This window comes from Scyliorhinus torazame, chromosome 8 (genome assembly GCF_047496885.1).
Source record: "Scyliorhinus torazame isolate Kashiwa2021f chromosome 8, sScyTor2.1, whole genome shotgun sequence".
Lineage (NCBI taxonomy): Eukaryota > Metazoa > Chordata > Chondrichthyes > Carcharhiniformes > Scyliorhinidae > Scyliorhinus > Scyliorhinus torazame.
The window spans coordinates 251,239,275-251,266,374 of record NC_092714.1 but is presented as its reverse complement, the minus strand read 5'-3'; the positions used below and the strand labels follow the sequence as shown (position 1 = coordinate 251,266,374).

General features: G+C 45.5%; 1 protein-coding gene and 1 pseudogene across 1 annotated transcript in view; one reads left to right on the top strand and one right to left on the bottom strand.

The window, feature by feature from the left end:
* Positions 1-4,433: 4,433 nt before the first annotated feature.
* LOC140428969 (U2 spliceosomal RNA) lies at positions 4,434-4,639 on the top strand (annotated as a pseudogene).
* Positions 4,640-9,188: 4,549 nt separating this feature from the next.
* taf4a (TAF4A RNA polymerase II, TATA box binding protein (TBP)-associated factor) overlaps positions 9,189-27,100 on the bottom strand; it is a 145,986-nt gene continuing 128,074 nt past the window's right edge. Inside the window, exons 13-15 of the mRNA XM_072515107.1 lie at positions 27,038-27,094; positions 14,391-14,516; positions 9,189-10,783 (exon numbers count right to left, since the gene is read on the bottom strand). Coding sequence (XP_072371208.1) covers positions 10,619-10,783; positions 14,391-14,516; positions 27,038-27,094 — 348 coding nt within the window. The 3' untranslated portion in view covers positions 9,189-10,618. The remainder of the gene's footprint in view (positions 10,784-14,390; positions 14,517-27,037; positions 27,095-27,100) is intronic.

Sequence of the window (27,100 nt, the reverse complement as noted above, 5' to 3'; positions counted from 1 at the left end):
CAATCCCCCCCCCCCACCCGCCAACAGCTGACAGTGACCAGAACTTTAAAGTGAAGATCAACAGCCGCCATCTAAGATAGTCCATTGATCAACCCCCTCACCATGAACTTTTTTTATTATAAATTTAGAGTACCCAATTCATTTTTTTTCCAATTAAGGGACAATTAGTGTGGCCAATCCACCTACTCTGCACATCTTTGGGTTGTGGGGGTGAGACCCACGCAGACACGGGGAGACTGTGCAAACTCCACATGGACAGTGACCCAGAGCCGGGATCAAACCATGGGCTGGTTTAGCACACTGGGCTAAATCGCTGGCTTTTAAAGCAGGCCAGCAGCACGGTTCAATTCCCATACCAGCCTCCCTGAACAGCCGCTGGAATGTGGCGACTAGGGGCTTTTCACAGTAATTTAATTGAAGCCTACTTGTGACAATAAGCGATTTTCATTTCATTTTTCATTTCATACAGTGACTAATAGACAGGACTCTAAGTCAACATTTAGGATTGCCAATAGGTGCAGAAAAAGGACCCCCCAAAAACTACCAGTTTGGGACCGGAGCAGAACATGTGCGTTTAGTGCACAGGACCTCTCGAGCACAGCTAACACTTATCCTCGATCCCCTCAAAAAACCAAATCATCTTGGCCCTGGTGAGGTGCGCCCTAAACACCACCTTTAGCTGTATCAAGCTCAACCTCACGCAGGATGGCGCAGCATTCGCCCTACGCAGGGACTCACTCCACATCTCCTCCTCTAAAATGGGTCCCAGCTCCTCTTCACACCTGGCCTTCACCTCATCCACCAAAACGTGCTCTTCCCCCATATATCCCAGATGTGCTGCCCTCCTCCGACCCCGCACACAAGAGTATCCTTTCAAGCAAGGTAGATAGCGGTGCCTCCAGGAAAGTCGGAAATGCCTGCCAAACAAAGTCCTGCGCCTGGAAATACCTGAACATGTCCGATTCCCCCAATTCCCGCTGTCTCCTTCAACTCCTCCCAACTCGCAAACCGTCCTTCTAAAAACAGATCCCTCACCCTCTCCAGCCCCCGCACTGTGGGAATTTATCATGACATGGATGCAGAGTTAGCAAGGAAGCGTGTGGCCTTTAACAAGGTGAAGGCTGTGTTTTACAGAAAGGGTGTTCATTTCAGAATAGTTTACCCGACAAAGCTACGGGTCACACACGAGGCTACCTAGCCTTTTTTTCCCAGGCACCTGAAGAGGTGGAGGGCTTCATCGACAAACATGAACTGGGGTCATGTTTGGGGGAATTAGTTTTTGTTGTTTCTTGTTAAAGTTACAGACTGCAAAAACCCAATAAAAAAAATGTTGCAGACTGAAGGGGTGGAGGGTGGTTTCTTTTTAATTGTATAAATCTTTGGCATTTGATTTTTCTTGTTGTAGGGATAATGGGGGATTTTATAGATTGTAGGGCCTACAGGTTCCTTAGTTTATCCTCAGGTTGGGCTACGATGTTGTCCCTTTCATTGTCCTAGCGGGAGTTACCTGGTTAGCAGGGTATAATGCTGGTAAACGCGAGTGGAGTGTGGGGGGGGGGGGGGAGGGGGGCGCTGCAGTTGCAAAGCCAGCTGAGTCTGGTTTGGCCTGCTTCGTGTGGGGGTTGGAGCTGAAGGTCTGGGGTTCTAGTTCGGAGATTTAGGGGGGATTATGGGGTGAGGGGTTAGCTGGCTGATGGTTGATCTAGAACGTTCTTTTTCTGGCAGTGGGATTTGCTGCCGTCTTGGGGGGAGCTTTGATCAATAACTCCGCCTAATTGCGTTTTGCGATTCCAGCGTCTGCCGACGGAGAATCCCGCCCAAAGCCCTTTGGGCTTGGCTTCTTAACATTATCTGTCCCATTCCCACTATTTTTCACTGTGGTCTTGTTTGATCTGGCCCTTGGTTTCTCTGCCTATCAGTTTTCTGTTTCCCCTTTCTGTCTTTTGTTTTTGTCCATCATTCCCCCTCCTCTGATCCCTTGCATAGGTTCCTAACCCCCTGCCATTTTAGTTTAAACCCTCCCCAGGGATGAGGGACTTCAGGTATGTGGCTAGTTTGGAGTCTGCACATTCTCCCCGTGCCTGTGTAGGTTTCACCCCCACAACCCAAAGATGTGCAAGGTAGGTGGATTGGCCACATTAAATTGCCCCTTAAAGAGAAATACATAAATAAATAGTTCTTTCAGAGGCATGGCAGATTTGACGAGCTGAGCGATGTTATGATTTTATGAACACTAAAATCATATATACCTCAGCATAAACACTTGATGAAATGCTTATGTTCAGTCTGCCAAGAAATTTATATTTGCACTGCCAACTGAATTGGCAAGAATAGTTTCTGAAGAGGAGAAATATATTACGATTGGATACATTTCATCACCCACAATCTTAATGTAATTTTCCACTTAATTGGGTTTTATCCAATTATCAATCCTTTACCAACAACCAATCTACATTGTGTTGATAAAGTTGACCAACTTTTATTTTTGGATTAAACTTTTTATAGCCGTATCCTAACAGGAAAAAGGAATTCTGGTTACTAGCCAAGAATGACTGTGGTATTTGTCAATTAAATAAATGTAATATAGTGAATTTGTCTGTCAGCAAATAGCTGCCAATTGTAACTATGCTAATTGGACGCTGAAGCTTTGCAAAAATTGCTAAACGATGCAGTTCTGTTTCAGAAAGTAGGTGACTTATATAATGAAAAGTTAGGTGTTCGTTTGGGGTTGCAAATATCTGATGCCTTGGTTACCGAAGAGACAACAGAGGGAACCTATTTGTGTCTTCCAATGGAGAAGTTCTATTTTGTACAAGTATCAAGAATCTCTGAAAAGTATTCTATTTGCACAATGTGGGTTAACAGGCTGACTCCTTGTCATGTGAGAGTACCTTTAAGAAATGGGTGTTTATAAAAAGAGCTGTAGTGGATGTGCCTTTAAGAAATGGGAGTTTATCAGTGATGTCAGAGTGTGGGTGGAGCTTGGCTGTCTGTCTGTTTTTACTTTCGCTTTCGGCTGTTTGCTACAGGTTGTGTTTAGTTTCGTTTTAGATTTGGAAAAGCTGTAATCACAGCAAGAGTGTATGAATCTTTGCAAGCTTATGAATGTTCATTTGGTGATTTCAAAGTGGTAACTGTTCTCAGTAGTGAAGTTAAACCTGATGTCTTTCTGTAAAGAGGGTTCTTTTTGTCTTACGGATGTTGCAAGGAAAGATTAAGAGTTACTTAGAGAGTACTGTATTCTTTGGGGGATTTATTGGTGTTGATAGTTGTTAAGATGTTTACTGTGGGTTTATAAAGTGTTAACTGGTTTCATAAATAACCAGTGTTTTAATTTAAAAGTATTGTAGATTTCTGTTGCATCACATCTGCAGAGTAGGGCCGTGTGCTCCCCATAACCACAATCTATTAAAAGTTGTGGGGCAAGTGAACTCCATGATATATAACACTCCTAAAGTTAAACTTATTTTTAGAAATGGATGCTACACTCTCATTTGCTATCTGGAGGAAACAGTCTTGCCCACTGTTTCATTATCTCTCTTCCTCAGGTATTTTGCCAAATAACATATGGCCAAGATAAGACCCCGAGACTCATCAAGCTTTCCCTATTCAGATCCACAAAATCTGACTCCTCTCATGTTATCTCTTAAGATTAAAAAAACAAGGATCCATAGAAGGGTGGTAGACCATAGCTAATCATTTACCAGCAAATTAATAACATCCTCTAATGATGGTCTCCATCATTCAGGATCGAGCACAGCTTTTTAAAGGACTGCAGTGAATCCATACTCTCCACCCTACTAGTTAAAAAAAAAAAATCTTTATTGTCACAAGTAGGCTTACATTAAACATGGCAATGAAGTTACTGACAAAAGCCCCTAGTCGCCTGTTTGGGTACACAGAGGGAGAATTCAGAATGTCCAAATTACCTAACAGCACATCTTTCGGAACTTGTGGGAGGAAACCGGAGCACCCGGAGGAAACACACGCAGACACGGGGGGAACGTGCAGACTCCGCACAGACAGTGACTCAAGCCGGGAATCGAACCTGGGACCCTGGCGCTGTGAAGCCAAAGTACTAACCACTATGCTGCTGTACTATACTTTCTAGAACGGATTATTTAAACTTACACTAATTAACCACATGCCAAAGGCTTTCAAATAGATATTTGTTCTCCTGTTTCCTAATAATCCAGTGCAAAGAACTAAATCCAATAGCTCAATCATTTTGAAGACCTCGATCATGCCCAGTGAAAGCCTGTGGTTCCAAGAAGGAAATAGCGTATTCCCAAGGCCAATTGGGCCCTCAGCCCCTTCTCCAAAAGCCTTCATCTTTAGCCACATGTGGGAACTGAGCATACTTCCAAATATGGATGTACCAATGTATGTATAACCCAAGATTAGACCTCTTTGTGTTATCATAGAAAGCACAGATCGCTTCTCGGCCTTTTGGCTAAGATCAAGTGTAGTATCTGCTCGGTCTTTTGGCTCAGATCTGGTATGTCTCTCTTGTGGGGACCATGAATTGGATTCAATCTGAATTTGAATTGGTTTTTGGAGCAGGCAAGGAGCTGGATTAGGGGTTTGCCCCTGTCCACACTCTGGGCCCTGGCTTTGTAACTCTGAAAAAGTAATTTAAAAAAGTAATAGAAAGCACAGAATAAGACCATTGTGTCCATCATGTCTGTGCTGACCTTTTCAGAGAGCCATCCAATCAATCTCTGCTCTTTTTCTGCTGTCCTGCTCACTTCAACCTTTAAAAGGAAGAACAGGCTGGTGAACTGGGCAGACACCTGGCAGCTGACATTTAACATGGAGAATTGTGAAGTGATTAATTTTGGCAGGAAGGATTAGGACAATGTAAAATAAAGGGTACAAGTCTTTCTTTTTCCCAATTAAGGGGCAATTTAGCGTGGCCAATCCACCTATCCTACACATCTTTGGGTTGCGATGGTGAGACCAACGCAGACAAGGGGAGAATGTGCAAATTCCATACAGATAGCAACCCGGGGCTGGGATCAAATGCAGGTCCTCGATACTGTGAGGCAGCAGTGCTAACCATTACACCACCATGCTGCCCCAAAGGGTACAATTCTAAAGGGGTGTAGGAGCAAAAAGACCTGGGTGAACAAGTGCACCAACAATTTCTTACAACCCCCTCTGGGCTAGTGCGTGGTCAATCCCAGCCCCACTTGACCTGGAGTCGCAACACAATTGAAATTAATAAATAATTCTTAGAAAAAACACCCAAAGTCTTTGGCCCCTGGCTTGCCCAATAACTACAGTCACCAGGTTTGTAAATGTAAACACAATTAATTTTATTAATAACAATAACTATAATATGCAGCAAATACAATAGGTTAACGATTATCTTATTCCTAACACCGCCCCCCCCCCCTCCCACTACACACACACATACACACACAAAATGCAGACCGACTAACAGAGAGGGGAAAGAGGGATGTAAAAATAATAAGTAAAAAGCATGCGTCTTTGTTTCAGATGGTTATCTTCGAGCATACCTTCCTTCAATCTAGCTTTCAGTTTGAGGTTTCTGCTTTCGGTCTGTAATAATTTTCATTGTAGATTCATTCAGGTCTCTGAAGTTTCAGAAATATGGCAGCTATGCAGCTTTTCTGGAGAAAATAAGAGAGAAACAGCGAGCCGCTTCTTTCCTCTGAGCATTCTTCGCAGCTCTTGGTTTCTCTCGTTTTCTCCAGAAAAGCTGCATAGCTGCCGTATTTCTGAAACTGCAGAGAATGAATCTACGGTGAAAATTATTACAGACTGAAAGCAGAAACCTCAAACCGAGTGTCCTTCCTTGGTTTTCCAGTTGCAAGTAATTTGGTAAACGTCAAGCCACCAACTAGTTTGGCATAAAGATCCTCGATCTTGGGCAAGAGATATTGGTTTCATTTGGCCGCTTGGTTGGCAGTCAGTTTATAACCTCCTCAAATGCAGACTGTCTTGTCCAGTTTCACGACAGGGGCGACCCACTCTCTCTGATCTTATGATGCAGAGGCCATCAAGGTGTTTAAGTTCTGCTTCCACCTTATCCAACATAGAATAAGGGACTGGCCTACCCCGTAATATCTCGGTGTGGCTTCATGGTCCATGTATATCGTAGTTTGCAGCACCTTTATCTTTCCTGGTTCTTCTTGGAAAATTTCAGGATTACTTCGATTAGCCTACTTGTGACAATAAGCGATTTTCATTTTCATTTTGTATCGGCCCCCCCCTCACAATAAGCGGGAGCTGAGCTGATTGCTGTCCGTAAGCTACCGGAGTAATCATGGCCCCCTTCATTTTTTAGCGCCATGCCCATATAAGTGACTAGCCTGGCCACGGTGTTCTCTAGCCTCAATGGTTGGGCCCCGTTCTGTAAGTAACGGTACGTTTGTTCCCCATGACACTGAAGCCCTGGTGTCCACTTCCATCTTTAAAGGACATCCATTTATTAGCAATACTATGGTTATTGAGGCCACTTTGTCTACGTCAGTGTGGTTCAATGTCAGCATGTTCCGCACAGGTGGCTGGTACTCCCCCGCACTGCGGACCGATGCTGACTTCTGCCCCCTCCCTGGGCTGGGTAGGCTTTGTTTGCGCATTCATCAATGCCTTAAGTGACCTCTTCCATTGCACCTGAAACATTCTGCATCTTGGAACCTGCACTTCTCCGGGACGAGATTTCCCCCACATCTGAAGACTCGTTGAAATTCTTGATTTGAACAAAGCGACTGGCTTTACCCCTATTTTCCTACATCAGTCATCCTTCCTTTGTTTGAACAAGCACACTTGATCCCGGTGCTGCTGTTGTTCTCTCAAACTGGTGGACCTCTCCCGCAGGCTTGCTTTGCAATTCCGGAGTGCCTTTTTCTACGCCTTCCATGGACAAGGCTATTTCCACAGCCTTTTTAAAGTCTAGCTCTGATTCCACTAGCAATTTCTTTTGGATAGCCCCATTATTTATCCTGCACACCAATCTATCCCTTCACATATCATTTAGGGATGTTCCAAACTCACAATATTCTGCCAGTTTCCTCAATCTATCCACAATGACCCCAACAGATTCCCCTGGGACTTCCTCGTCAAATTTAATTTGTACCTCTGAAGAATGATAGGCATCGATTGCTAACCAACACCATGAGTTCGGTAAATGATTTTGAATCATGTCTGGGTGCCACAAGTTGTGGGCAAAATGATTCTTTTTCTCTTTCCCCTCTATATTATTTGCTCTAAAAAAAGTAACACACGTGTTCTATATACTGTACCCAATCTTCTTCATTCGTATCAAAAGGTTTGAGCTCACCAAATTACGGCATGGTTATATTTCTTTTGCAGTATACTGAAATTGGCTTTGAATCAGAAAAGCCTTCTTCTCTTGTCCTTGTAATTGGAGTGCCGATTTAGTTTCTCCTCATCGCCAATGTGGTAATGAAATCTCTGGGCGACCACCAGTGGATAAAGGCAACAACTATTTATTTACGAGCAGATAAACTATTTACAAGACACGGGCTGGTTTAGAACACTAAATAGCTGGCTTGTAATGTATGACAAGGCAGCAGCACGGGTTCAATTCCCGTACTGGCCTCCCCGAACAGGTGCCGGTATGTGGCGACTAGGGGCTTTTCACAGTAACTTCATTGAAGCCTACTTGTGACAATAAGCAATTATTATTATTATTATTAATTATTATTACACGGCAACAGCAAACCACAACTCCTACAATCTCCTAATGCAGGCCTTGACTGCAGGTATTAAAGCCCGTGCTCAGCTTTGATCTGCGCACGCTCATTCTATTGGACGGGGAGTCACGTGGCCTCCGAGATGTGTCGAAACTTCGGACGAGAAAGTCACGTGGTCTCTGAGGTTCACCGTGACAGTTCTGGTGACAAATATCTGGCTGGATATCAAAGAAAATATTTTACAGCTTTATAAATTTCTACACAATGGCCAAATTAAGTTCTGAATTGCAAAACAGTATATAGGTACAGAACTGATCTGCTTTTGATAATTTTTACCTTCACAGAAGATGAATAACATTAACGTATAACACAGCACATCATTCACCATCAGGACGTCCTTAAGTGTTTCAATTTTTTCCCCATTTGTGGCTAGCAATCTATTTTACTCTCACAGTTGCTTTGAATTCTGATTTGTTTTTGGTGAAATTCTTGAATGTTAATCAGGATCTTGACAATTTTCTTTTAAATAAGTACAGAAAGCGCCAGTGGCTAGAAAAAAGGACTGATCATTAATTGGACACATTATTTAAAAATGATATAGAAATTGAAATCACTGAGACATCATTAGCTACTAGATAAGAATAACTCTAATTACAATCATACTGAAAAATTTGCCAGACGTCCTAATAAAATGAGATGGTCCAATCATGTATCAGGCAGTAAGAATGTGTTATCAAGATTTCCTTAAGCCTCTTTCCAATACTGGGCGGGATTCTCCTGTCCCCCAGCCACATGATTCTATCTTCCTTGGCAGCACGGTGGCGCAGTGGGTTAACCTTGCAGCCTCACGGCGTCGAGGTCCCAGGTTCGATCCCGGCTCTGGGTCACTGTCCGTGTGGAGTTTGCACATTCTCCCTGTGTTTACGTGGGATTCGCCCCCACAACCCAAAGATGTGCAGACTAGGTGGATTGACCATGCTAAATTGCCCCTTAATTGGAAAAAATGAATCGGATACTCTAAATTTTTTTTAAAAAATGATTCTATCTTCCTGCCGCTTGTCAATGGGATTTCCCATTGAAAGAACCCCACGTCACTGGGAAACCCGTTAGTGGGGGGGGGGGGGTGCTGCCAGGGGGGAAAGTGAATTCTGGTGACTGGAGAATTACGGCCACTGACGTTTGGCTGCAATGAATAATGTAGTGAACTGCTAAGATGCCGATTAGTCTTTCTACTTTTCTCAAGGTTTTTAACATCACAGTGAGAAACTAGATTTCAAAAATGCTGTACAATAAGATAAAGCGCTGTTATGACATGCGCTTGCAAACAATCTTCACTGCAGAGTTGCTTCTTTAGCACGCTGCATGGTTTTTAAAACTGAACAATTTGTGTCTTTTTCTTAGGTTGTCCAATTGCTTACAGGGGACTAATAGAAACATATAACCTAAACTAATAACCTTAAACTTTGAAACAAATTTAAGCCCCAAGAAAGACAGTAAGCAAAATACAGATAAATTCATTGTTTTAATAAAGGAGTTAATTCTCTTTCAATCCTATATAAAACAATAGTAATTAAAAACTTCCTTTTTTGAAAGTAAAATATTTACATATTAACAAGTAACTGTGCAAAATTTACATGTAAAATGGAAAGACAGGATTTGTAAAAGACCAAGGGTGTAACAGTTTTCAGGCATTGGTAAAAATACTGATTAGTTTTCAGTTTACACACAGAACTCATCAGCTTAATAGCATCTTAAATGTTTCTTTTAACAACATAAAATTACACACAAAGAAAGCAAAAGTATTTACAATCATAATGTCCTATTGATAGACAATCATTTAATACAATAACCTCTGAAAATATAAAGAAAAATTTAGTATTTTTTTATAAAAAAATAGATACAAAGAAGGGACATTGCTCTGGTTACCATTAAGTAGGCCCACAGCTTGCATACAGTCTTTTTACCAAAATAATTACGGTTTACATAGCAATTTGTTATGTGCCAAAATTATGTACAAATTATTAGCTCACTGATAGACACCAGCAAATTGTTTTTTCTACACGTGATTCATACCAAGTAACAATCCTTTCACAATTCACCATTTCTTAGATTTTTTAACTAAAGTTTTACATTAGCTAGGTAGCCAACACAGTGCAAGTAATGTATATTTATGCAGAAAAGTTTTTTTAAAATCCTTTACGGCATCATGTATTGTATCAAATAAAAAAGCATCTTTTTCTTTTTACAAATGCCCTACAACATTCACAAAATAAACCCTTCTTAAAGGCTTCCAAGGAAAGCATCTGACATGCAAATCACATGGTGAGAACTGCAGTTACCACTGAACAAACTCTCCTAACTCTTCACAAACCATACATTTACAAAGGCTAAATTGAGAAAAATACAGCAAAAGAATGGAAACAATGAAAAGTGGATAAAAAATACCATAATGAAAATGGTTTTTTGCTCCATGTCCTTGAAGGTAAAATGATCCAAGGTTGTTAGCTTCAGACCCCATATAATTCAAAGTCTTTTAAGCCAAATGATTCAAAAACAGAATACTTAAATGTCTCAAGTTGCTACTAATCTGCCAAAAAGTTGGCAAATTATACACTGGTGAAATCAGAATCAGTTTTTAAATATGGCTTGTTTGGCAAGAAGGCCACTCAGTCAGGAGACGAGAAGTGATCAGACTTTTTTATTTTATAAATAAAGTATCCACAGGTCTCGCTGTATTCATTTTTCTAACCAAAATTCAAAAGTTTAAAAACATAAAAGTTAATGTAAAGCTGAACATTAAAACATTCTCCCACTCGCAGATTCCAGCTGTTCTCCATCTCTTGCTTTCTTTACCGTCCCCCCCAAAAAAATGCAAAGAAAAAGAAATGGCAGAAGGTTGTCTCGGTCAAAAAAAACAAATCAACCTAGGACGTTTATTTAAGGAATGCACGGTACAGCATTAGCGAATGGCTTGTCTCACGCTCATTCTCTAAGCAGAAGATAAGGTCCCTGAGGTTGACTCTTGTTATTCGTTGCCGTGTGAACTGCCTCGCTGTTCCAACTCCAGAGGCACCTGGTGTCCCACCCGTACTGGGCACCTAAAGCAGAGAAGAATAATGGATAACATATTACTTTCAATTATAAACTCAAAGATTTGTTAGCAGTAGCAAATAGTGGAAGGGACTGAAATAAACCAATTCAAATTCCAAAAACTTTATCTATGGCTGGGCAATCAGAAATTTGCTTTGTGACTGAAATACTTTACTTTTCAAAAATTAATTTACAGAATGTGGGCGTCGCTGGTTAGGCCCAGCATTTATTGCCCATCCCTAGTTGCCCTTCAGAAGATGGTGGTTGAGCTGCCTTCTTGAACCGCTGCAGTCCCTGAGGTGTAGCTACACCCTCAGTGCTGTTAGGAAGGGAGTTCCAGGATTTTTACCCAGCAACAGTGAAGGAACGGTGATATATTTCCAAGTTGGGGTAGTGAGTGATTTGATGGGGAACCTGGTGGGGTTCCCAGATATCTGCTGTTCTTGTCCTTCTAGATGATAGTGGTCATGGGTTTGGAAGATGCTGCCTGAGGAACCTTGGCGAGTTCCTGCAGTGCATCTTGTAGATGGTACACACTGCTATCACTGTTTGTTGGTGGTGGAGGGATTGAATGTTTGCGGAAGGGGGTAGCAATCAAGCGGCTGCCTTGTCCTAGGTGGTGCCAAGCTTTTTGAATGTTGTTGGAGCAACACTCATCCAGGCAAGTGGAGGGTATTCCTTTACACACCTGACTTGTGCCTTGTAGATGGCGGACAGGCTTTCGGGGTAGGATTCCTAGCCTTTGACCTGCTCTGGTAGCCACAGTATTAATACGGTTAGACCGGTTCAGTTTCTGATCAATGGTAACCCCCACAATGCTAATTGTGCGGGATTCAGCGATGGTAATGTCATTGAATGTCAAGGAACGATGGTTGGTTCCTCTTCTGTGGCCAGGACACACTTGGGCAAATTTTCTCAATGCCGGGTGGATGCCGGTGTGGTAGCTTTACTGGAACAGCTTGGCTGCCAATTCTACACTCAAGCTTCCATATTTATGGTGTAATATACTTAAAGAACTACTTGTTCGGTTAATTCTGTGGATTTGTTTAGTGAACAAATGAGAAACAACTTTTTCCCATGAAGTTATTGCTTTAATTAATTATATTTAGGTTTTGTGTGTGATTTTTAAAATCAAATCGATAATTCTTTAGGGTTACTGCGGTTTCAGCAGTTTCTACATTTCTTTATGCAAGATTAAACTGTTAAAATTAGTTCCTGTTGATTCAGATCTGGGGCGAAATTCTCCGGAAACGGCGCAATGTCTGCCGACTGGCGCCCAAAACGGCGCAAATCAGACGGGCATCGCGCCGCCCCAAAGGTGCGGAATGCTCCGCATCTTTGGGGGCCGAGCCCCAACATTGAGGGGCTAGGCCGGCGCCGGCTGAATTTCCGCCCCGCCAGCTGGCGGAAAAGGCCTTTGGTGCCCCGCCAGCTGGCGCGGAAATGACATCTCCGGGCGGCGCACGCGCGGGAGCGTCAGCGGCCGCTGACAGCATTCCTGCGCATGCGCAGTGGAGGGAGTCTCTTCCGCCTCCGCCATGGTGGAGACTGTGGCGGCGGAAGGGAAAGAGTGCCCCCACGGCACAGGCCCGCCCACGGATCAGTGGGCCCCGATCGCGGGCCAGGCCACCATGGGGGCACCCCCCGGGGCCAGATCGCCCCGCGCCCCCCCAGGATCCCGGAACCCGCCCGCGCCGACTTGTCCCGCTGGTAAGGTAGGTGATTTAATTTACGCCGGCGGGACAGGCATTTTAGCGGCGGGACTTCGGCCCATCCGGGCCGGAGAATCGAGTGGGGGGGGCCCGCCAACCGGAGCGGCGCGATTCCCGCCCCCGCCGAATCTCCGGTGCCGGAGACTTCGGCAACCGGCGGGGGCGGGATTCACGCCAGCCACCGGTGATTCTCCGACCCCGCAGGTCTCTAACTCATAACTCTCTACAGATTTCATATATATAAGTTAGTAAAAATAAAATGCAGGGGATATAAGAAGTTGTGTCCTTCCATTTGCCTCTAAGAAAATATCCCTTTGCCCACAAGGTTGTGGTTCTGATGGAGATGCCTGAATTTTGGCTGAATGGTCCATGCAGTAGATAGCACAAAGGGATTTGACACAGCGGAATTAGTGAGACCTGCGGTCAGGTTAGCATCTTCATTGGAATGGTACTTGTTTAAATACAGGATTTCCTGTTATTCGTTCACCAAAGACTTTAACAGAATCAAAACTCCGCACTCTGGCAAAAGGTACACAAAGTTGTATCTGTGTCAAAACAGGTCCAGGAATGTAAATAAATGTCTGGCTCTGTGACTGGTTTATATGAAAGTCTAATTGGGAACTCTTTTCTCCTGAGTTGAAAAGGCAAGTTTACATTTGATGCGCCCAATATGCTTCAAGGCAAAAATATTATTTCATTGAAATCTGCCTGATAATTTCAGCATTTATCATTGAAGAAAACAGCTTCTTAAATATACATCTTGTTCCATGACAGAATCCTCGGGGCCAGATTTTGCGGTCCCGAAACTGGATAAAATGAAGGCAGGATGGCTTTAAGAAAATGGCAGCCAAGTGGGCCGGCCAGAAACTTTGCCTCTATTTCCACCTAACACCATTATGTGTAGCGCAGGAAAGAGCATGGGGTGAATCAGGCCTGTGCATATTAATGACCCATTCAACTTGGTTACGGGCTTATTAAGAAATGTAAAAAATTTGCATGAAGGCTGCCGGACTTTAGAAGCTGTTGGATTTTACATCAGCTATGTGGAAGTGTAAACATGGAATAGGACTGTCTCCGAGTCTAATTAAGGCCATGGCTGCTGGAAAATTGTGCCTCCCGATTCCTGTCTCGGAGATGAAAATCCAGACCCTTGTTTAGGTTTCATAACAACGTAACAACTGCTCCTTCCTTGAGTCTATGTTTGTGCGGGGCAAGTGCATTGGAGTTTGACTGTATAGAAACTCTGGAGGGTACAGATTGTTACCAACTTCATCATCTATTGAATCAATGCTGATGTATTCTTTTAATTCACACAACGGCTTTTGCAAAACCCTTTCATTCAAATCCAATGAATCTCTTTTTAACACACAGGATGGTTTTCGAATAATAAACTGTATCAAATAATTGTCCCTGCCATTTTACCACACTTAACCAATTCCATCATTTCATCCATCCTCCCAAGCCATCCTCAATCCATTAATTACATCCCCTGCCAAATCATCCCTCCTGTCAATCCCATCCCCTTAAGGAAACAATCTCTTCAGGCAGGGTGACTTTATTGTTGGCTCCCCTTGCCATCAGCACATTTTCTCCACCAACAACCACCTTGCCCGACACCAGCCGTTGGCAGCCGCTTGTGCGTTATGTGCCCTAGGCCCCAGCATGACGTTCGTGCACCGACCACCGCATAAACCCACCAACAAATGCAGCCCTTAAACTAACCAAAACCGACAAAAATTGAGTACTATTATAGATATTTTTGTATGAAATCCTTGACTCAAATCTTTTTAAAATTGTATTGGTGAAAAGAAAGATTTTTTTTTCTCATAACTTAAATTGGACAAAAAAAATCATCTGCTTTTGAATGTTGTATAGCATTATTAGTGCAATTTTTATACAATACCTCTGTCCCAGCTCCAATTCCAGGTCCTGGTGAATCAACCTTCCGCTTCTTTCTGGGGCCAATGGCAGCTAATGCAGTTAAATTAGCTTCTCTCTGTCTCATCTGAGCCAATTCTTGTTGTTGCATCTGGGAATCAAAGAGATGTTCAATTATTCACATGAAAATATTGAATGTTCTGAATGAAGTTTTATCATTATGATTTGATAAGTGGTTCAATTTCAATAAATGCTGGATGAGTAAACACCGGGTGGGATTTTCCGGTCTTTCCCGTTGGTGGGATCTTGCGGTTCCACCGAAAGCAACCACCTGAGTGTGTTCCCCAGCGGTGGGGAGGGTGAGAGATACAAGACTTTTAGACTTCAGCAGGGCCATAAGGTCCCACTAACAGCCAATGGCAAGCCACCTTTGTCGCTGGAAAACATGCCAAGTGCGGGGTGGATTGCTAGCCACCGCCTGTGAAGAGGACAAACTTCAAGTGGACAGGGGCTGGTGAAATGGGTGGACAGGTGGAATGGTTAATATAGCATATGAAATCCTGAGCTTTATAAATAGAGACATGGAGTATAAAAATAAGGAAGTTGTGATGAATCTTTGTAAAACATTGGCTCAGTCTCAAACACATTGGGCGGGATTCTCCGTCCCACCAATCCCGTTTTCTGGCCCAACGCACCAACACCACCGGCAGTGGGATCCTCCGTCCCAGCAGCCGGACAATGGGGTTTCTCACTGTGACCACCCCCACGTCGTCAGGAAATCCACGGGCGTGTACATGCTGCCGACAAAGTGGAGAATCCTCCCGATGGAGAATCCCGCCCATTGTGTCCAATTCTGGGCATCATGCTTTAGAGTGGATATGAAAGCATTAAAGAGGTTGTAAAAAGATTCACAAGAATGGTTCCAGGAATGCAGGAACTTCAGTTATGTGGATAGATTGGAGAAGCTAGGGTTGTTCTCCTTAGGAGAGAAGACTGATAGGACATTTTTGATAGAGGTGTTCAAAATCACTAGGGATTTAGACAAGAATAAATAAGGAAAAACTGTTCCCCTTGGCAGAAGGATCGAGAATCATAAGACACAGATTTAAGGTGACTGGCATAGGAAGCAGTACAACATTAGGAAAAACTTTCTTATGTAGCTGGTAGTTAGGATTTGGAGTGGGAAGATTTAACCGTGGCTTTCAAAAGGGAATTGAATAAGCACCTGAAGCTAAATAATTTGCAGGAATGGGGAAAGAGGAGTGGAACTAGTTCAGCTGTTCTCGCTGAGAGCTGTCATGGACATGATAGACCAAATGGGCTCCTCCTGTGCTGCAACATTCTATGTTCAACAATAACAATTTATATTCCATAATGTAATAACATGTATGCAAGGAATCTAGCCACATATGGAGGTATTAGGTCAGATAACAAAAGACTTGGTCAAAGGCGTAGGCTTCAAGGCGTGTGTTGAAGGAGAAAGTGAGAAAAGGATAAGATGAAGTCTAGAGAGGGTATTTCAGAGCTTGGGACCTAAGCAACTGAAGACGCAGCCATGCTCGAAAAACCAGAATTAGAGGAGTGCAGGCATCTGAGGGCTGTCAGGTTGATGGAGATTACAGTGATGGAGATTAGGGTGAGGTAGGACAGTACGGTGGCACAGTGGTTAGCCTGCCACCTCACAGTGCTGATGACCTGGGTTCGATCTGCAGAAAGTGCACCCAACTGGAGCTCCTCACGGACCGCATGGTTCGGTTGGAGCAGCAATTGGATGCACTTAGGAGCATGCAGGTGGCGGAAAGCGTCATAGATCGCAGTTATGTAAATGTGGTCACACCCAAGGTGCAGGCAGAGAAATGGGTGACCACCAGAAAGGGCAGGCAGTCAGTGCAGGAATCCCCTGTGGTTGTCCCCCTCTCGAACAGATATACCCCTTTGGATACTGTCGGGGGGGATAGCCTATCAGGGGAAAACAGCAGCAGCCAGAGCAGTGGCACCACGGCTGGCTCTGATGTTCAGAAGGGAGGGTCAAAGCGCAGAAGAGTAATAGTAATAGGGGACTCTATAGTCAGGGGCACAGATAGGCGCTTCTGTGGACGTGAAAGAGACTCCAGGATGGTATGTTGCCTCCCTGGTGCCAGGGTCCAGGATGTCTCCGAACGGGTAGAGGGAATCCTCAAGGGGGAGGGCAAACAGGCAGAGGTCGTTGTACATATTGGTACTAACGACATAGGCAGGAAGGGGCATGAGGTCCTGCAGCAGGAGTTCAGGGAGCTAGGCAGAAAGTTAAAAGACAGGACCTCGAGGGTTGTAATCTCGGGATTACTCCCTGTGCCACGTGCCAGTGAGGCTAGAAATAGGAAGATAGAGCAGATAAACACGTGGCTAAACAGCTGGTGTAGGAGGGAGGGTTTCCATTATCTGGACCACTGGGAGCTCTTCCGGGGCAGGTGTGACCTGTATAAGAAGGACGGGTTGCATCTAAACCGGAGAGGCATAAATATCCTGGCCGCGAGGTTTGCTAGTGTCACACGGGAGGGTTTAAACTAGTATGGCAGGGGGGTGGGCACGGGAGCAATAAGTCAGAAGGTGAGAGCATTGAGGGAGAACTAGGGAATAGGGACAGTGTGGCTCTGAGGCAGAGCAGACGGGGAGAAGTTGCTGAACACAGCGGGTCTGGTGGCCTGAAGTGCATATGTTTTAATGCAAGGAGCATTACGGGTAAGGCAGATGAACTTAGAGCTTGGGTTACTACTTGGAACTATGATGTTGTTGCCATTACAGAGACCTGGTTGAGGGAAGGGCAGGATTGGCAGCTAAACGTTCCAGGATTTAGATGTTTCAGGCGGGATAGAGGGGGATGTAAAAGGGGAGGTGGAGTTGCGCTACTTGTTCGGGAGAATATCACAGCTATACTGCGAGAGGACACCTCAGAGGGCAGTGAGGCTATATGGGTAGAGATCAGGAATAAGAAGGGTGCAGTCACAATGTTGGGGGTATACTACAGGCCTCCCAACAGCCAGCGGGAGATAGAGGAGCAGATAGGTAGACAGATTTTGGAAAAGAGTAAAAACAACAGGGTTGTGGTGATGGGAGACTTCAACTTCCCCAATATTGACTGGGACTCACTTAGTGCCAGGGGCTTAGACGGGGCGGAGTTTGTAAGGAGCATCCAGGAGGGCTTCTTAAAACAATATGTAAACAGTCCAACTAGGGAAGGGGCGGTACTGGACCTGGTATTGGGGAATGAGCCCGGCCAGGTGGTAGATGTTTCAGTAGGGGAGCATTTCGGTAACAGTGACCACAATTCAGTAAGTTTTAAGGTACTGGTGGACAAGGATAAGAGTGGTCCGAGGATGAATGTGCTAAATTGGGGGAAGGCTAATTATAACAATATTAGGCGGGAACTGAAGAACATAGATTGGGGGCGGATGTTTGAGGGCAAATCAACATCTGACATGTGGGAGGCTTTCAAGTGTCAGTTGAAAGGAATACAGGACCGGCATGTTCCTGTGAGGAAGAAAGATAAATATGGCAATTTTCGGGAACCTTGGATGACGAGTGATATTGTAGGCCTCGTCAAAAAGAAAAAGGAGGCATTTGTCAGGGCTAAAAGGCTGGGAACAGACGAAGCCTGTGTGGCATATAAGGAAAGTAGGAAGGAACTTAAGCAAGGAGTCAGGAGGGCTAGAAGGGGTCACGAAAAGTCATTGGCAAACAGGGTTAAGGAAAATCCCAAGGCTTTTTACACGTACATAAAAAGCAAGAGGGTAGCCAGGGAAAGGGTTGGCCCACTGAAGGATAGGCAAGGGAATCTATGTGTGGAGCCAGAGGAAATGGGCGAGGTACTAAATGAATACTTTGCATCAGTATTCACCAAAGAGAAGGAATTGGTAGATGTTGAGTCTGGAGAAGGGGGTGTAGATAGCCTGGGTCACATTGTGATCCAAAAAGACGAGGTGTTGGGTGTCTTAAAAAATATTAAGGTAGATAAGTCCCCAGGGCCTGATGGGATTTACCCCAGAATACTGAAGGAGGCTGGAGAGGAAATTGCTGAGGCCTTGACAGAAATCTTTGGATCCTCGCTGTCTTCAGGGGATGTCCCGCAGGACTGGAGAATAGCCAATGTTGTTCCTCTGTTTAAGAAGGGTAGCAAGGATAATCCCGGGAACTACAGGCCGGTGAGCCTTACGTCAGTGGTAGGGAAATTACTGGAGAGAATTCTTAGAGACAGGATCTACTCCCATTTGGAAGCAAATGGACGTATTAGTGAGAGGCAGCACGGTTTTGTGAAGGGGAGGTCGTGTCTCACTAACTTGATAGAGTTTTTCGAGGAGGTCACTAAGATGATTGATGCAGGTAGGGCAGTAGATGTTGTCTATATGGACTTCAGTAAGGCCTTTGACAAGGTCCCTCATGGTAGACTAGTACAAAAGGTGAAGTCACAAGGGATCAGGGGTGAACTGGCAAGGTGGATACAGAACTGGCTAGGTCATCGAAGGCAGAGAGTAGCAATGGAAGGGTGCTTTTCTGATTGGAGGGCTGTGACTAGTGGTGTTCCGCAGGGATCAGTGCTGGGACCTTTGTTGTTCGTAGTATATATAAATGATTTGGAGGAAAATGTAACTGGTCTGATTAGTAAGTTTGCAGACGACACAAAGGTTGGTGGAATTGCGGATAGCGATGAGGACTGTCTGAGGATACAGCAGGATTTAGATTGTCTGGAGACTTGGGCGGAGAGATGGCAGATGGAGTTTAATCCGGACAAATGTGAGGTAATGCATTTTGGAAGGTCTAATGCAGGTAGGGAATATACAGTGAATGGTAGAACCCTCAAGAGTATTGAAAGTCAAAGAGATCTAGGAGTACAGGTCCACAGGTCATTGAAAGGGGCAACACAGGTGGAGAAGGTAGTCAAGAAGGCATACGGCATGCTGGCCTTCATTGGCCGGGGCATTGAGTATAAGAATTGGCAAGTCATGTTGCAGCTGTATAGAACCTTAGTTAGGCCACACTTGGAGTATAGTGTTCAATTCTGGTCGCCACACTACCAGAAGGATGTGGAGGCTTTAGAGAGGGTGCAGAAGAGATTTACCAGAATGTTGCCTAGTATGGAGGGCATAAGCTATGAGGAGCGGTTGAATAAACTCGGTTTGTTCTCACTGGAACGAAGGAGGTTGAGGGGCGACCTGATAGAGGTATACAAAATTATGAGGGGCATAGACAGAGTGGATAGTCAGAGTCTTTTCCCCAGGGTAGAGGGGTCAATTACTAGGGGGCATAGGTTTAAGGTGAGAGGGGCAAGGTTTAGAGTAGATGTACGAGGCAAGTGTTTTACGCAGAGGGTAGTGGGTACCTGGAACTCGCTACCGGAGGAGGTAGTGGAAGCAGGGACGATAGGGACATTTAAGGGGCATCTTGACAAATATATGAATAGGATGGGAATAGAAGGATACGGACCCAGGAAGTGTAGAAGATTGTAGTTTAGTCGGGCAGTATGGTCGGCACGGGCTTGGAGGGCCGAAGGGCCTGTTCCTGTGCTGTACATTTCTTTGTTCTTTGTTCTTTGATCCCAGCCCCAGGTCACTGACCATGTGGGGTTTGCACATTCTCCCCGTGTCTGCATGGGTCTCACTCCCACAACCCAAAGCAGCGCAGGGTAGGTGGATGGCCATGATAAATTGCCCCTTAATTGGAAAAAAAAGAATTGGATACTTAAATTAAAAAAACAGATTAAGGTGAGTCCATGGAGGGATTTGATAACAACAACGAGAATGTTAATATCAAATGTTGCTTGACCAGAGGCCAATATAAGGGGTGATAGATGAATGGCCATGAATGGCGGACACAGGGGTGATAGATGAATGGATCTTGGTACAACTTAAGACAGCAGAGTTTCCACAAGTTTACAAGTGTGGGAGTCCACCCAGCCTTTTTGTTACGATTCAGAAGTAATTTATTGTGAAACTATTAGCTATTTGTTTTTATTTTTGGTCCAACCTAGCTAGATAGTAGGAACAATAATTTATACAAAGACATATCATCTTCTCTTAATGTCCCAAAGTGATTCAGGATGAATTAACTTAATTTTGAAATCATCACTTCTGTTGATTATGCAAATACAGTAACCAATTTTGACATAGCAAGGTCCCACAAACAGCAATTTAGACAAAAGATCAGCTAACCTCTCTCTGATGGTAATATTTGAGGGAGGAATATTGGCCAAGGCACCAGAAGAACTGTCTCCCATCAGATCTCACATTTGCTTGAACAAGCAAGCTCAACCTAACATGCCACTGAAAAGATGGCCTTTCTAACAATGCTGCACCCCTCAATACTGCACTTTTATGAGCTCATGCCTTGGCATGGAGCATGAACTCATAACCTTCTGACTCTGATGCAAGAATGCTTCCAACGAGGCCAAGCTAACATCTACAAATATAGCTACGATTTCTGCATTCTGTTACATCACAGGAGAAAAAAAGCATAACCGATTCTGAAATTTGTCAAACGTTGAAATCAGCCAGAGTGGGATTCTGCAAATATGAACTAGTCACTTGATAAAATCAAGTGCTAAACATAATGGTGGGTTTATCTCATTTGTGAGAAATCACCTAGTTAGTCTGCAGTTTGCTCATTTTGTGCTTGTAAAATAAATGAAATAATCTGCTACAGTAGTAAATCCCACATACAGATATTTATGAGCTGAGTGTTTTATTTAAATTCAAAACTTTTCAATATATTGGAGGCCAATATTTTTTCTAAGGTCTGCAACCAGCCGAACAGTCAACCAGTGTCACCAAGTCTGATTTTGAAATGAATTCCTTTCTTAGGGAGTAAATTTTTTTTTTTTTTGAATTAAATATTTTATTGAAAATTTTTGGTCAACCAACACAGTACATTGTGCATCCTTTACACAATATTATAACAACACAAATAACAATGACCTATTTTATAAACAAAAAATGAATAAATAATAAATAACAAAAATGAAAACTAGCCCTAATTGGCAACTGCCTTGTCACAAGTAACACTCTCCAAAAATATAATTTAACAGTCCAATATATAATTATCTGTAGCAACGACCTATACATACTATACAGTATATATTAACAACCCTGAGAGTCCTTCTGGTTCCTCCTCCTCCTCCCCCCCCCCCCCCCCCCCCCCGATCCTGGGCTGCTGCTGCTGCCTGCTTTTTCCCATTCCGTCTATCTTTCTGCGAGGTATTCGACGAACAGTTGCCACCGCCTGGTGAACCCTTGAGCCGACCCCCTTAGGACGAACTTAATCCGCTCTAGCTTTATAAACCCCGCCATGTCATTTATCCAGGTCTCCACCCCCGGGGGCTTGGCTTCTTTCCACATTAGCAATATCCTGCGCAGGGCTACTAGGGACGCAAAGGCCAAAACATCGGCCTCTCTCGCCTCCTGCACTCCCGGCTCTTGTGCAACCCCAAATATAGCCAACCCCCAGCTTGGTTCGACCCGGACTCCTACTACTTTTGAAAGCACCTTTGTCACCCCCATCCAAAACCCCTGTAGTGCCGGGCATGACCAAAACATATGGGTATGATTCGCTGGGCTTCTCGAGCACCTCGCACACCTATCCTCCACCCCAAAAAATTTACTGAGCCGTGCTCCAGTCATATGTGCCCTGTGTAATACCTTAAACTGAATCAGGCTTAGCCTGGCACACGAGGACGACGAGTTTACCCTGCTTAGGGCATCTGCCCACAGCCCCTCCTCGATCTCCTCCCCCAGCTCTTCTTCCCATTTCCCTTTTAGTTCATCTACCATAGTCTCCCCTTCGTCCCTCATTTCCCTATATATATCTGACACCTTACCATCCCCCACCCATGTCTTTGAGATCACTCTGTCCTGCACCTCTTGTGTCGGGAGCTGCGGGAATTCCCTCACCTGTTGCATCACAAAAGCCCTCAGTTGCATATACCTGAATGCATTCCCTTGGGGCAACCCATATTTCTCGGTCAACGCTCCCAGACTCGCGAACTTCCCATCCACAAACAGATCTTTCAGTTGCGTTATTCCTGCTCTTTGCCACATTCCATATCCCCCATCCATTCCCCCCCGGGGCAAACCTATGGTTGTTTCTTATCGGGGACCCCCCCAAGGCTCCAGTCTTTCCCCTATGCCGTCTCCACTGTCCCCAAATCTTCAGTGTAGCCACCACCACCGGGCTTGTGGTGTAGCTCCTCGGTGAGAACGGCAATGGGGCTGTCGCCATAGCCTGTAGGCTAGTCCCCCTACAGGACGCCCTCTCTAATCTCTTCCACGCCGCTCCCTCCTCCTCTCCCATCCACTTACTCACCATTGAAATATTAGCGGCCCAATAATACTCACTTAGGCTCGGTAGTGCCAGCCCCCCCCTATCCCTGCTACGCTGTAAGAATCCCTTCCTCACTCTCGGGGTCTTCCCGGCCCACACAAAACCCATGATGCTCTTTTCAATCCTTTTAAAAAAAGCCTTCGTGATCACCACCGGGAGGCACTGAAACACAAAGAGGAATCTCGGGAGGACCACCATCTTAACCGCCTGCACCCTCCCTGCCATTGACAGGGATACCATATCCCATCTCTTGAAATCCTCCTCCATCTGTTCCACCAACCGCGTTAAATTTAACCTATGCAATGTGCCCCAATTCTTAGCTATCTGGATCCCCAGGTAACGAAAGTCCCTTGTTACCTTCCTCAACGGTAGGTCCTCTATTTCTCTACTCTGCTCCCCTGGATGCACCACAAACAACTCACTTTTCCCCATGTTCAATTTATACCCTGAAAAATCCCCAAACTCCCCAAGTATCCGCATTATTTCTGGCATCCCCTCCGCCGGGTCCGCCACGTATAGTAGCAAATCGTCCGCATACAAAGATACCCGGTGCTCTTCTCCTCCCCTAAGTACTCCCCTCCACTTCTTGGAACCCCTCAACGCTATCGCTAGGGGCTCAATCGCCAGTGCAAACAATAATGGGGACAGAGGGCATCCCTGCCTTGTCCCTCTATGGAGCCGAAAATATGCAGATCCCCGTCCATTCGTGACCACGCTCGCCACTGGGGCCCGATACAACAGCTGCACCCATCTAACATACCCCTCTCCAAAACCAAATCTCAACACCTCCCACAAATAATCCCACTCCACTCTATCAAATGCTTTCTCGGCATCCATCGCCACTACTATCTCCGTTTCTCCCTCTGGTGGGGCCATCATCATTACCCCTAACAACCTCCGTATATTCGTGTTCAGCTGTCTCCCCTTCACAAACCCAGTTTGGTCCTCGTGGACCACCCCCGGGACACATTCCTCTATTCTCATTGCCACTACCTTGGCCAGGACCTTGGCATCTACATTTAGGAGGGAAATAGGTCTATAGGACCCGCATTGTAGCGGGTCCTTTTCCTTCTTTAAGAGAAGCGATATCGTTGCTTCAGACATAGTCGGGGGCAGTTGTCCCCTTTCCTTTGCCTCATTAAAGGTCCTCGTCAGTACCGGGGCGAGCAAGTCCACATATTTTCTATAGAATTCGACTGGGAATCCATCCGGTCCCGGGGCCTTTCCCGCCTGCATGCTCCTAATTCCTTTCACCACTTCTTCTACCTCGATCTGTGCTCCCAGTCCCACCCTTTCCTGCTCTTCCACCTTGGGAAATTCCAGCCGATCCAAGAAGCCCATCATTCTCTCCCTCCCATCCGGGGGTTGAGCTTCATATAATTTTTTATAAAATGTCTTGAACACTCCATTCACTCTCTCCGCTCCCCGCTCCATCTCTCCTTCCTCATCCCTCACTCCCCCTATTTCCCTCGCTGCTCCCCTTTTCCTCAATTGGTGTGCCAGCAACCTGCTCGCCTTCTCCCCATATTCGTACTGTACACCCTGTGCCTTCCTCCATTGTGCCTCTGCAGTGCCTGTAGTCAGCAAGTCAAATTCTACATGTAGCCTTTGCCTTTCCCTGTACAGTCCCTCCTCCGGTGCTTCCGCATATTGTCTGTCCACCCTCAAAAGTTCTTGCAGCAACCGCTCCCGTTCCTTACTCTCCTGCTTCCCTTTATGTGCCCTTATTGATATCAGCTCCCCTCTAACCACCGCCTTCAACGCCTCCCAGACCACTCCCACCTGGACCTCCCCATTATCATTGAGTTCCAAGTACTTTTCAATGCACCCCCTCACCCTTAGACACACCCCCTCATCTGCCATTAGTCCCATGTCCATTCTCCAGGGTGGGCGCCCTCCTGTTTCCTCCCCTATCTCCAAGTCCACCCAGTGTGGAGCGTGATCCGAAATGGCTATAGCCGTATACTCCGTTCCCCTCACCTTCGGGATCAATGCCCTACCCAGCACAAAAAAGTCTATTCGCGAGTAGACTTTATGGACATAGGAGAAAAACGAGAACTCCTTACTCCTAGGTCTGCTAAATCTCCACGGGTCTACACCTCCCATCTGCTCCATAAAATCTTTAAGTACCTTGGCTGCTGCAGGCCTCCTTCCAGTCCTGGACTTCGACCTATCCAGCCCTGGTTCCAACACCGTATTAAAATCTCCCCCCATTATCAGCTTTCCCATCTCTAGGTCCGGAATGCGTCCTAGCATCCGCCTCATAAAATTGGCATCATCCCAGTTCGGGGCATATACGTTTACCAAAACCACCGTCTCCCCCTGTAGTTTGCCACTCACCATCACGTATCTGCCCCCGTTATCCGCCGCTATAGTCTTTGCCTCGAACATTACCCGCTTCCCCACTAATATAGCCACCCCCCTGTTTTTCGCATCTAGCCCCGAATGGAACACCTGCCCCACCCATCCTTTGCGTAGCCTAACCTGGTCTATCAGTTTCAGGTGCGTTTCCTGTAACATAACCACATCTGCCTTAAGTTTCTTAAGGTGTGCGAGTACCCGTGCCCTCTTTATCGGCCCGTTCAGCCCTCTCACGTTCCACGTGATCAGCCGAGTTGGGGGGCTTCCGACACCCCCCCCTTGTCGATTAGCCATCACCTTTTTCCAGCTCCTCACCCGGTTCCCACGCAGCTCTATCTCCCCCAGGCGGTGCCCCCCCGCCCATCCTCTCCCATACCAGCTTCCCCCTCTCCCCAGCAGCAGCAACCCAGTAATTCCCCCCTCCCCCCCCCCCCCCCGCTAGATCCCCCGCTAGCGTAATTACTCCCCCCATGTTGCTCCCAGAAGTCAGCAAACTCTGGCTGACCTCGGCTTCCCCCCGTGACCTCGGCTCGCACCGTGCGACGCCCCCTCCTTCCTGCTTCTCTATTCCCGCCATGATTATCATAGCGCGGGAACCAAGCCCGCGCTTCTCCCTTGGCCCCGCCCCCAATGGCCAACGCCCCATCTCCTCCACCTCCCCTCCTCACCACCTGTGGGAGAGAGAAAAGTTACCACATCGCAGGATTAGTACATAAAACCCCTCTTTGCCCCCCACATTCGCCCCACCACTTTGTTCGAACGTTCTTTTTAATAACCCGCTCATTCCAGTTTTTCTTCCACAATAAAAGTCCACGCTTCATCCGCCGTCTCAAAGTAGTGGTGCCTCTCTCGATATGTGACCCACAGTCTTGCCGGTTGCAGCATTCCAAATTTTATCTTCTTTTTATGAAGCACCGCCTTGGCCCGATTAAAGCTCGCCCTCCTTCTCGCCACCTCCGCACTCCAGTCTTGATAAACGCGGATCACCGCGTTCTCCCATTTACTGCTCCGAGTTTTCTTCGCCCATCTAAGGACCATTTCTCTATCCTTAAAACGGAAGACCAAGAATCCTCAGGTTGTTCCTCCTTGCGTTGCTTTCCAGTGCCTCCAACCTTTCCACACATTGTTTCTGATGTGCCTCCTGCGTCTCCGTCTTCACCACCAGGCCCTGTATATCGTCCTCATTCTCGGCTGCCTTTGCCTTCACGACCCGAAGCTCCCGCTCCTGGGTCTTTTGTTCCTCCTTTAGCCCTTCGATCGCCTGTAGTATCGGGGCCAACAGCTCTTTCTTCATTTCCTTTTTGTTCTCTTCCACACAGCATTTCAAGAACTCTTGTTGTTCAGGGCCCCATGTTAAACTGCCACCTTCCGACGCCATCTTGGTTTTTGCTTGCCTTCCTTGCCGCTGTTCTAAAGGATCCACTGCAATCTGGCCACTCTCTCCTCCTTTTTCCATCCGTATCCAGGGGGGATTCCCTTCTGGTTTACCGCACAGTGTTTTTAGCCGTCAAAATTGCCGTTGGGGCTCCTATCAAGAGCCCAAAAGTCCGTTTCACAGGGAGCTGCCAAAACGTGCGACTTAGCTGGTCATCGCCGCACCCGGAAGTCCTTAGGGAGTAAATTAAGAGTAAAACCTATATGGACAAAATGTACTGTTCCACCAATACTACAGAAAGTAATCATTTAGGTCATCGATATCCAAAGGCATCTATTACAATTATGTATATGTTACTTTGTTTGTGGAATCTTCCTGTATATGCTTGCCCTCTGAACAACATCTTTTTACAGTTATTTGTATCTATGATCAAACCTGATCTCATACCAATTGAGATAATTGGGTTTCACACTTAATTTGCTATAGGTATTGCTTTTCCAGTGCATTCCTAGAATTGTCTTTTGCACAACAGCAAAATTAGTACAGAATTTGGCTGTGGGGACGGGGAAATAAAGGATTAATCTTACCTCTTTGGCCTTTTGTTTTAGCCTAAGTTGCTCGGGGTCCTCTTGTCTGGAGCGAGACTGGTG